This window comes from Falco punctatus, assembly GCF_963210335.1.
Source record: "Falco punctatus genome assembly, chromosome: Z".
NCBI classification, from domain to species: Eukaryota; Metazoa; Chordata; class Aves; order Falconiformes; family Falconidae; genus Falco; species Falco punctatus.
The window spans coordinates 22,533,775-22,546,394 of record NC_137586.1 but is presented as its reverse complement, the minus strand read 5'-3'; the positions used below and the strand labels follow the sequence as shown (position 1 = coordinate 22,546,394).

Below are 12,620 nucleotides of genomic sequence, written 5' to 3'. Positions count from 1 at the left end.
CAGGACACAGAAGCAGCAGACTTCAAAGTTGTCCAATTTTGCCGTCATTAAAAAAATATTAAATTTCAAAAATCCTGAAATGTGAACACTATAGTGCTAGATACTCAGAAAGTTTCCTTTTCCCACCTAAAGTTCAAAAAACTGTGAACATATATTTTATTCCCAACACAGTGAAACTGGATGCACCAAAAATTTTCACTCGCATCAAATTAGATGATAGAGGAACTTTGGATACTGAACGTATCCACAAGTTTGAAACCAACATTTAAGTATAAAAAGGCTGCTTAAAAAGGGTATGCTTGTTAAAATGAAATTTCAGTGTTACTTTTGACAAATACTGCCTTGTAAATCCAAACAAAGAATGTTACATGCCTTTTCTTTGCATGTCTGAAGTTGTCTCACTCTACGAATAAAAAAAATATACACACTGGAAAAATGGTATTTTTCCTTTCCATAAGGAAAAAGGCTCATAAAAACATACCAAGTTTCTTGGAAATATAAAAGTAACTGAGCTTTTTTTGAACCTGGTAAGCTGGTGGAAATGCAGCAAAGGTACTGCTGGACATGACAACTTTAGCAACAAATACTGGACCTTAGGACCTATAAATTCCTTTCTGTCCCTCCACTGAGACAGTATGTATTCAGCTGTTTTATGAAGGTGAGGCTTTGGGATTGCATTTTGATTTTTTTGCTGTATCCTTGAGCATCAATAGTATTTTCAGCTGCATAATCAAGCTGTATAAGCAACACCTTGATTTAGGAGAGTTTTACAAAAGAAGTCATTATCTCACCTGCTCTTCATTGCTTTGGAATTAATATCTGTGAATTTACCAAACCCTTTATATTTTTCAATTATCCAGATCATATATAATGGCCTAATAAATTTCATAATATAAACTAGTATTCCCTATGCAGAGATTATATTCATCTGTACCTACACATGGCAGAGAGAAAACACTGTTCCTCTACATACACATCTCACAGCAACATAGCACTGTTTCAGATCCTGTCCTATTACAAGAGCCAGTCTTCAGTGCCTCAGACTCCTGACCATTAAAATTTCACCTTAACTATTACACAGCCAGAATTTTTTTTCTACACAAATAGGTAAAACTTAATAGTCTTCATTATCTGCATTATGATCTCTTCTTTAAAATGGAGGAATAAAATAAAATTTTGTACATTCAAACGTAACATGTTTGGAAAAGATGTTTAACTCAATAGATTTAGTTAACTGTACTATCATTGCCTAGCTCCAAATGGGATCTGAGATGCAACAACCTACAGCCAAAAACCTGTGTTCTAATCAGTGGATTCTTAAAAGGGAGAATGCAGGCTGCATGAGACAAGATTTAGCATTTGCATTCACATCTTGCCTTTTAATTAACCTGGAGAATGAAGCTGATCTGGAAAAAAATCCAAACACATTTCCACTGACAATACAACCCAAAAATACTGTGCTATGGAAGCCTAAACCCCAGTATTTTTTAAAGACTATATTGAATTATGAATCCAGAGCACATTTACAAAAACACTACAAATTCATATACAATAAGATTGGCTATATGACATGATGACATAAGACTGATACACAGATATTGTTCTGTAGATGAAGCTCTGCTTCTTAACACAGGTTATTATAACAAGACTCAAGCTGCAAGCATAATAACGTTCTCAAAAAGATTTCACCTAGAAGCTGACCTCCAGTTATTTCTTACTGTACACCCAAGGTAAAAGCACTTTGTTTCAAATGCAGACATTAAAACCTGCCATTAATGCACTGCCAGCTAACTACAGGAAGCGGCAAGCATGCAGTCTGTGGTTTGCATGCTCTACAATACTGCACCACGTTACTTACATCATAGAAAAGTTTCCTATCTGTAGCAAGCCGTTTAGATGCCAGGGTCTTTGTAACATGATAAAAGGTAAGCAGTGCTCTGTGCTGTTGAAGATCGTCCTGAACCTTCACAGATTCTACAAGAGTGGGTATAAGTTCTGGCCATTGCCTTGGGCAGTCCACCCTGGCAACTTTAGCAATCAGTACAGATATCTGAGTTGCTATCTGCAAAAAAGAAAACAAAACACAGATACCACAAAGTCAAAGTTCATTTAGAAAAATACAATGCAGAAACTAACAGCCAAATAAAACCTGAAACAAAAATACCCTAGCACAGATTGCTAGATTTTTGTATGTTTTTTTCTCAAACTATTTTTAAATTAGCTGAATGCAAGTAAGTATGGAGAAAAAATAGGTCTATTTCATGTTTATAGTAAATATCTACATAAAATGCTGTAAATATTTACATAAAATAGCCATAAGGTGGCTACTTTGTTTAAATTTTACATAAAGACCACCAAATGCATTTTTTTCTAGAAATCATGTAAATTAGACATTTGGAAACCACTTTCTACTTTGCAGTGTTTTCCACCACTTTCTACAAACAAACTAGATTGCTGAATACACATTACCCTTATTTCTGCTATATCTGAGTTTTAGCTTTTAGATAGACGTATATCACCCCCACCATCTGACTTTGGTTGCTGGCACCAAACTGCACTGATGCCAGTCTTGCCAGCAGCTGGCACCTAGTCCTTGCAGCATGCACACAGACTGAGCTTACACAGGAAGATACTTAAAAGGATTTATTCAGGAGACAGGACAGATGGTGGTGATTAGGCACCAGGTTTGTTCAGACATGGGTACTGACCAGCCACAGTTTACACATCGCTGGCCCTTTTCATACCCTCTCTCTGTCTGTTTCCCATTTTGCTGCTCCACAACTCCCTTCCCATAAACATTCCTTAACAAATTTTGTATAGTCCCTCATAACTTCACTTCAAACATTTTTTGAAGTTCAAATATTTTCATGTTCATATTTCCCCATTCTTACCCTGTTCGCATTGAAAAGGTTCCCTGATTGGATTAATGAAGCAGACGCTCTCACCTTCAACATACCCTTACAATTACCACCACACTTCCAGCCTAGGGAAGAAGTTACCACCTTACGCCATCAAAAAGAATCCAAGCAACTTAAGGGCATAAGAGGGAATACCCATTTACTGCTTCCTTAGCTGTTTCATCTGAAGTCTGACCACCCCACAAAACTTCCTACAACATTCATTCCTACCTACTTGCTTACCAAGAAGAATTGCTTCAGACAACTGACACCAACATTTGCAAGGAACAGCTGGGAGTCTTATCTCTTTATCTTATATCCTATATCTTTCAGATCAAGTGCTATCGATTGGCAGGAGGGAACAAATAAACTCTTCTCTGTATGTGATACAAGAAGAAACCTCTCCAGGGATGCCAAGAGTACTTTCTCCTTGAGGACTGGCTTTTTAAGTGAAAAAAAAAAATAAAAATCTGCTGTCACACATTTCAAGCAATATTTTGCTCCTCTCTTTCCTCCATATGGTAAATATCTTCAGAGGGCATGGAAATGATGCTCCCAACATATGGCATGTTCTGTTTTCTTCTCTCTCTCACCTAGAAGTCAGTTTGTATCTTCACATCTCAATACTGTCTAATTTCTTATATTTTGGGGTTGGGTTTTTTCTTTTTTTCTTTTTCTTTTTATACACACAAGGGTCATAATTTTTCTGCCTTTGATGATGCAGGAAGCCCAAGCATGTAGCAACTGTGTTGTGAAGTATCTGCAACTAGAAAAGAGCACTCATTGGGAACACAAGATATCAGGCGTATCAGGCAGACTGGGGACTAAATGAAAGGTGCCTCTGAAAGAAAACCTCAATATATGTAATATACAGATTGGGGAACAAGGGACCAAGAAGAGGAGATGGATTCTGTAAACATCCTTCAGTATCACAACAATTGTTTGAACAATTATTTAGGAGCAGGCTGCTAGCATAAAAACAAATCAAAGTCCTCTATATCCTAAAAGACTACATCCCAAAAATATCATAAAGACACACAAACCAATACATGAAGCTGCTAGTCTTTAAATGAAAGTTAAAATGTTCCAATCTCAGCCGGTAACTATAATCTCAAAACTGCAGAACTGTTCATTAGCAGTGAAATTTATAACTATAAAACATGCCATACTATTGCCTTAGCAGGCAAACTGATTAAAGACTAATGGAGATATGGGAAAAATTATTGATAAAAAGTTTGAATTGTTTTACATACAATGCAGTTAACATTAGGTTTTCAGAAACATAAATACCATGCAACCACTTCAAAATTAAATATTTGATAAACTTTATACTACCTAGTAGTAGCATAAATGACACACATTTTATGGTGCAACATGACATACTTCATAGTTATTTTGAAAATAAAGACACAAGTTAATATTTGGTCATACTTTTTACACTGAAACTATACGTGGACTACAAATTTAAAGATATTTCCTATGTATACCTGCAATAAAAAAACCTGCATTTAAAATAAAAACTTTAAATTCTAGTCAAAATTGTAATTGCACAAAGGTCTTCTACAAACATTAAATTGCCCTAATTTTGATACATTGCTCTAATCCTACAAATAACATTAAACCAACTGAGGAATCCTGAAAAGTTGAAACAGAACTGTCTGCAGAACAGAAGCTTGTTTGCTATACTTTTTCTTTTTAAGTTTTACGTCATGCAAATCATTACTGTATTTTCTTCAAAAAAAGTATTTAAGATCCTAGCTTAAAATATTAGCAAATACTTCCTTGCAGAACCTCATACTCACATGAGCAAGAAAAAGTTAGCAGAAGGAAGACTGACTCATCTAGCTTATGGATATTCTGAGGCCCTAACATTAGCTCTATACTCAATTTAACAATAAAACCTTGCGCTAATCAAAATAGTAGCTTATAATTAGTCACTTTATGTAAGACAAGACACTATCACACTGAAGCTTTATTATGCCTATTTAAATTAATTAATGCTGTAATTAGACATGTGACAGCAACACTGCTTAGGTGGGTTTATGCAGCAGCATTCTCAACAGCTTATTCCTGCTACACCACCACCACACTTCCTTGTATGGCTATACTGGGAGTCAGATCAGATAACAGATACAGCTGAAAAAAGAAAAATCACTCAGGGCAAGGTTATTTTTGAGCTACATGAGTTCCCTGAACCATTTCACCAAATGTTTGCATAAACAGCAAGGGACAACATCAACTGCCACTGAAAAAAAACCCAAGAGACAAAACGTTATTTCCAACCTAAATGATTCTATGAATTATGACCTTTGGAAAAAGATCTCACTTCAACACAAAGATCTGTCTGAAAGGCAACACATAAATTGCAACTTGTCAGCTTTATTATTATTATTAAACATTTTGTAAAGAAGGAAACCCAATTATATACCAATACAAGTATTTGCTGGGAGAGTAATAATCGTTCAACACTAACCTGATTCACTGGCTCATTGAAGTTGCTGATAAGTCCAGCACGCAATGTAGTTTTTTCTTCTTCAGAAAGAGCGCTGTCAGGATATATTTATTAAAATATTATTTGACTCTCAATACAAAAAATATTAAGTAATATTTAGAATTATTTTCTCACTATTACTAGTCACAAAAGTTGAATGATCATTTCCATTAATGCATCTGCGTTTGACGGGATGAAAATTATTTTTATACACCATTTTCTTGAAACTAATGTATTTCAGTTTGATACACTATCGAAAGAATATCCTTTGTTTTTCCACTATCTCAAATACACTTAAAAAGAGAGGGAACAGTGAAACAGACAAACATTTGAGGCCTTTCAACCTCAGGTTTTCACGTGACCTTTGTAAACACAAATGGCCGAAGAGAAAGTTCAGAGAGTAAGGTACCCAGATACATTATAAAAATACGGGAAAAGCGTACAAACTGTAAACTGATTGTTATTATACAGTTATTACTGTGGGGACTGATGACTTGAGCATGACTTTGCCCATGCACACTAATGCATAATGACAAAAGTGTCCAGTATAAGGCAATAAGGTATCAGACTGTTGTCTCACAGAGTTCATTACCCAGGGAGCAGTGTCAATTCACACACTAATTTTTTTATTGCACGCCTGCACAGAGATGGGTGCTAGGTGGTAAATCCACAAAGCTAGCACACATCTTAACACACAGTAAAACACTTCATAGACTTTGAAAAATTGCTTATAATGAAGTTGAGCCACACTTAATTCTCAATGGTTCTTGTAAGTCTTGACTCCATTTAAAGGTACAGCATACCTTTCCACTGACCAGTTCTGTGGGAAGCGGGCTTTGTTAGTAGGGGACTTCCTTTTTTGCTGGAAGGTGGATCTTTTAATATGGTAATGAGGATAGTTCACACATAGCTATAGTTATTTTCTGTTTGGTCTCATTAACCATTGGGTTTTTCCTAGGGTTTATCTTGTTATGCCCCAGGCTTGACATTTATTAAGGAGTCTATCCCTTCTCCCAAGCCATTCTACCTACAGTCTGTAACATCTTCTCTTTTCTCAAATTCATTCTTGTTTTTCACTGTAGACATTTACATATATTGTCTAAGTAACAGGCTAGCCTTATGTTAATAATGTATGTGCCAGCCAGTCGACTGCAAGATGACAGCTCTTTTTGCAAAAGCAATAATCCTATTCTACAAGCAAGCCATACAGCTACACTTTAAAAATATGGATCCTCTGAAAATTACAGATTTGAGTGAAAAATATGTTTATAAAGTCTTAAAGAATGCAGGGAAAACTAATCTGAAGGATAAATTCTAAGCCTTAAAGATTAATTTTCATTCAAGTGCAGCTTTACACTATCTTTATACTTCCCTTGAAGTGACCTAGTCATCAGTTTAAGATTACAAGTTACAGTATCATATCATTCCTATACTATTTAAGACTGTATACGACCCACGTAATTTTAAGTTCCAAACAGGAAACAAAACTGCTTTTAAAAATGCTTTGTTGGTATCTGAAGATTATGCAATCAGAAAAAAAATCCACTTTCATTTGCTGATAGCACCTAGAAAGGTGTTTCTTATAGAAAAAAGACTTATGTTACCAAACAAGGTTGTTTAGATGAAACTGTTTCACCCAACATTGCAACAATTTAGAAGCATGCATGCAACCATGACATCTCCATGAGGTCTAGTGGCTGGAAATAAAGATGATTAAACACAGCAACACAACCACTTTCTGTTGCCTCACCTCAGGTACAAATACTGACCTACTGGAGTTTTATACAGTGAGACTTAAAATGATGCGTAAAGCTCACTAAAACAGTTTTTACACTACTCTACACAAATACTAAATATTCACCTGAAAATAACAGGAGAGGATTTACCCCAAGATCAAACATTTGCAACAGTATTAATAGTTTTCACTGTTTTCCCCTCTGTATATAACACAAGTACTCACTATTTCCTAAATCAGAAACCTACCATTCCAAGTATAGTACTCAAGAAGAGCAATTTACTGTTTCACTGGTGACTCATAAATGCACACTAAGTCTTATCTTCAAAGGTAATTTATAGCACTCAGGAACAAGATTTAAAGGGCTTTTTATGAAGACTTAGGCTTTAAAATATTTTAACATAAAATTAAATTATGCCTACAAACATTCTGGGTAAAGTTTACAAAGATTTCTGCAACAGTAAATTTTTTTCTGCAGGGAACTATTTCAGTTATTAATCTAAAGCCACTAGATGATGTTTTAGGGAAATAAATTTCTGTGGTCTTTTTTTTTTTTTTTAAGATTGCAGTATGTAATTTCTGCACACACAGGCATACTCTGAAAGGTTCATAAAACTTGAAAACTTACTAATACAATTAAGAAATCTAATGTCAATTAAATGTAGCTTGTACAATACCTCACCTTCAGGCATAACAGCATATAAAACCTGGTTTGTACAGGAAAAGGACTGTTCTGCTATATTTTTTACCTTGTTTGTGAGCTCATGAGACCTTTTGCCTTCATTACTTTTCCATAATTACCATTACATTAATTATATCATACACATATTCCAAGAGCAGTAACCATTCAATTTGTTACTATGAATAAAAATGCTGTAATTAAGCTCTTGCCATTACACGCAAAAGAAGGAAAAGAAATAGACTCATGAGGATGAGCACCTCAAATACAGAAGCTTACGACAAGCAAAGTCAGCGAAGAGTAATGAGAAAGAATAATTGAAGAAATCAATGCAGACGCAAGCAGCATACTGCATTATATGACAGGATTGCAAACAGCTCACCAGAGAGCGGAGGGAGGGATTTACCGTTTAGGTAATAGGACAGTGACATCTGCCGGGGACTGGATCCCCCTGCTACATGCTCACCCCTGCAGCAGTCACAGAAACAGCCACGGACAGCAACACCTTTATCCTCCTTTAATAGACTGCAAGAAAGGCCCACAGCTCCATACAGAAGTTACAGGCACGCTAGAAATTAGGAAGAATGTGTATCACTCAAGTTATTTCCCTTCTGCACTGGATTACACCAAATCAAAAATCAAAATAAGGTCTTCTAGGGATGAAATTTATTTATGTTGTAGTCCTTTACAGTTTGCAATTTCAAGGTTTCTGATCTTTTCCTGTGTTTGTGGTATGGGGAAACAAGTATCCAGATATTTAAAAAGTTACTTTGGAGCTTTTTAAAAAAGGTCTATTATTTCATAAACCAGAAATTCAAATCTGAACAGTTATAATTATCATTCAAACAAATCAGAACATGGATTTGAAATGCATTATTACAGTTTCCAGTATTCAAATCAAAGAACAAAGTCCACAAAAACCAGGATGCAACAGCAACTATCTGTAAAATCAAAAACGTTGAAAAAAAGGATCTCCAAGAAAAGCCATTTATAAGCACACATACAAAATCATAAAATGAGACCACCTTTGGAGGATGACCACAAATACCAAAAAAAACAGGCCAAACTGCCCAAAAAGAGGCTATGACAACCCTAGGCTTTTCTCCACGGCAATGTGGAAAGCTGCCTGAGAAAGCAGGAGGAAAAAAGTTCACAGGCCCATCTCCAAAATCACGCTCACTGGAAAACATGGCTGTACAGCCAAGGCATAATAAGTAGCATGAATAAGACAGACAGCATTGGTGAACAGGTGCAAAGAGCAAAGTATTTCAGAAGGCTCACTTTTTCTTAAAAAAAAAAAAGTTGTTTGTATTCACTGTTTGTTGCTATGTATTTTAGTATAATGATTAAGTCAACTAATGCACTGTCCCGAGAATTCACGATCTCAACATTTTCCTGCTTTGTAGCAGCAGCAGCTGAGAAACCATAAATGCCCAGCAGAGAGGTAAAGCTAGTTCTGCTTGCTTCAACTGAAAAATAACTCCAGCACACCTGTACAACTGAGGCATTTAACTTACCATCAAAATTCTTGGAAAGTTCTTCACAAGTACATAAATATTTAAGACATATAGTTCCAAAAGAAACTGTATTTGGCTCCGATTTACTAAGTAATTAAGGTTATATGAAAACATTACCTATCTGTAGGAACCCTCCTTCAATTCTCATAATTCTTCAAACTACCTACCAAATTTCAATCAAATACATTTGGCAAAGAGCAGAAGTGTCAATGGTATGTTTTTCCTTAGATTTTGTGAAAACTGTAAACAGCCGAGTAAAGCAGACAGACCTAAGTTACCACCCCATGGAGAAAAACACAAGTATGGAATTAGTCTTTCCCTTCAAAGAGGCAGCAGAAACCAGTCACCTCCAACCCAAACATCTGCTCTTCTGAACAGGCTGGGTAGATCAGAACAAACTTTGAGGTACTACAATGGACAGACAAAGCAGAGCTGCTGATGTGACAGACAAGATGAAAGACAAGAATTTTGCAAGGGCAACAATCCCTTCAAATACCATGAAATCCAAAACATGACTGGTTCACAAAACAATCAACTGAGAAATTACAGCTTAATTATGGCATTTCTCAAAATGCCCTCAACATATTCTGCTGCTAAAACAAAACTATTTGGGTAACTGCAAAATACTGACAAGATGTCACACAAGAAATCTAGGGAAAAAAAATCAGAACTGGAGAAACAACTGGATAGAGTGGAAATGTACTTAATTTACCGCATGTAAACTTTAACAGCAGCCAGTACTTTTTTTATGCTTTAATTGCATGAAATTCAGAGCAGAAAAATTAGAAATGGGGGAAAACTGTGGTTGTATTTGAAATTTAGTATAGATTTACCCTGTGGAATCTTTAATAAATGTGGGGGTTGAACTTGGCTGGATGCCAGGTGCCCACCAATTTGGTCTATCGCTCCCCTCCTCAGCAGAACAGGGGGGAGAAATTAAGATTTAAAAAAACCCTTGTGAGTCAAGATAAAGGCAGTTTAATGAACCAATAGCAAAAGTCACACATTTGGAAGGGAAGGAAAACAAAATATTTTATTTTCTACTTCCCAGCAGCAGGCTACATTTGGCCACTTCCCAGAAAGCAGAAGACAAATGTAAATAATACATGCCCCCCACCTCCTCTTCCTTACTCTTAGCTTTTATATCTGAGCAGATGTCATATGGTATAGAAAATCCCACTCCCACTAGTCACTTTTGGTCAAGGTCCTGGCTATGTCCCCTTCCAAGATCTAGCCTAGTGGTAAGGGGTGCGGAGAAAGGCTGGAGAGACAGCCTTGACGCTGGGTGAGCCCTGCTCAGCAGCAGCCAGAACCCTGGTGTGTTATCACCACCTTTCCAGCTACCAAACCAAGCACAGCACTGTGAGGGCTGCTGTGGGGCTCAGCCAGATCCAATATAATCATGTTTTCTGGTGTTTTTTTTTTTTAAAATCACATTAAGTTTTCAACAGGAAAAGTACAATGAAAGACTGTTACTCAATTTTTACCTTGGTTCAAACAATAAAATTGTAGTCACTACTTCTGCAGAAAATGAACCATGTTTTTTTTCCACTGGAAGCGCTACTAATATCTATCTAAAAGTATTAAGAAATTGGAACAGTATATTTTAATTGCTTCAAGTAATGCTTGCTAGGTACCTGTAATGTAAGCAGTACTACCCCATCACTTCAACCAAAATGTCAAAGATACATGCTATCTTCCATGCATTTTCCTTTCACATAAGGGAACCCAAACACTTGCAGATGTTTTGCAATTGTATACTAATCCACATATACAAAAACTCTAGTGCCTTATGTAATGATGAAGGAGCACTACACTATTTAAAACGTCCTGCAGACATAGAATTTCATCACTTTTCCCTCTTTTGGTAGATCTTTGGAAAAGTTTACTATGTAAGGCAAAATACGTTAAACTATCTCAAACAAAGAACACAATGAAAATCATGCATACTTTGTGAACTAGCTGAGATTCACGATCCATAAAATCCATCTGACAGTGATATCCCACCCATTTATATAACTAGCACTACGAGAGAGACTGAATACTTCCAGGTAAGTCTTAGTTCCTGAAAACAGTGAAAGAAAATGGAAACTTTTTGAAATTACACTTTTTAAAGCAAAAAAAAAAAAAAGACTTCACAAAGAACACTGAAAAGTATATAATTCTGTAGGTGTTACAAATTACAATGGTACTGTTTCTAACTATTAAGTAAATGATGTGGTACTCAAGAATACAGATTAGATTTTTAGCTTCTTTGGAGAACTTTTTGACATGTATTATCAGCACCCACATACCAGAACAACAAAAAATGAAGACCAGAACTTGCTATCATGATAGCTACTGCCCCTCTCTCATGTATACATTCCATATTTTGAATGAATTAGGAATCAGCTTAAATGAAATGTCTCCCTAATAATCTCTCCCCAAGAGACTTCTAATGTTTCACATCTCTAACTATCAGGAAGTCCGGGTGTTAACACTATACTTACAATGTCACTTCAAAATCTGATACCTATGAAACAGCCTTCCAATCCAGTTTTCCAAAGTAAAACATGAACAACATGAGTTGTAAGAAGTAATATGAAAACAAAATGGCTCATTAGCAAGTCCTAACACTGAAACATTTTATCAGTTTCACCATTAATTCTAAAGTAACTTCTATCAGCCAAGGGTTTGCTGTTGTCCAGTTTGGCAAGTATAACAAAACCTGCTGTAGAAGGTTAAGTGGAAGAAAATCAGAACTTACTGTGGTGCAACCCGTCTCCAGTAGCGATCAATTCCATTTTTAAAGTACAGCACAGCTAACCATCTTACATTCACATCCAAGGTATGATTTGTAAAAATATTCTGTTTAAAAAAAAAAGATTTAAAAAAGTTTAAAACTGCTCACCACACCACAGACAGGATAGAAATCATTTCAACGTATGCACTGGTGTACATTTAAATACACACATCTCTGTATGTACAGGTGTATATAAACAAAATGCATTAGCATTTGACAGACAAGTGAAACAATCTGTTAAACATTAATTTTTAAAGACCAAAGAAATCTTTATCACTCACCCTAATACCTGATTTATTAATAAACCCCAACATACAGGACAAATGTATTTCTAATCTCAGCCAGTTGAACAAGCAATAAAGGGGTAACAAATACTAGCACTAGTTAGCTATTATACTCTTTAATGACATAGCTCTTAGAAGTCTGAGGCACACACAATACAGAGTACTTTTCTATTCTAGTCAGAATTCAGCTTTTAAGAGATTTCTTCATTATCTTGAAAAGTGCTAAGAACCATCC

General features: G+C 35.8%; 1 protein-coding gene across 6 annotated transcripts in view; it reads right to left on the bottom strand.

Annotated features, from left to right (window-relative positions):
* The window catches only part of IPO11 (importin 11), a 98,431-nt gene that overhangs the window by 69,424 nt on the left and 16,387 nt on the right, over positions 1 to 12,620 (bottom strand). For all 6 annotated transcript variants that reach the window (XM_080372820.1, XM_080372822.1, XM_080372819.1 and 3 more), the window contains exons 6-8: positions 12,066 to 12,166; positions 5,371 to 5,443; positions 1,859 to 2,062 (exon numbers count right to left, since the gene is read on the bottom strand). In XM_080372820.1, the coding sequence (XP_080228946.1) occupies positions 1,859 to 2,062; positions 5,371 to 5,443; positions 12,066 to 12,166 (378 nt within the window). The remainder of the gene's footprint in view (positions 1 to 1,858; positions 2,063 to 5,370; positions 5,444 to 12,065; positions 12,167 to 12,620) is intronic.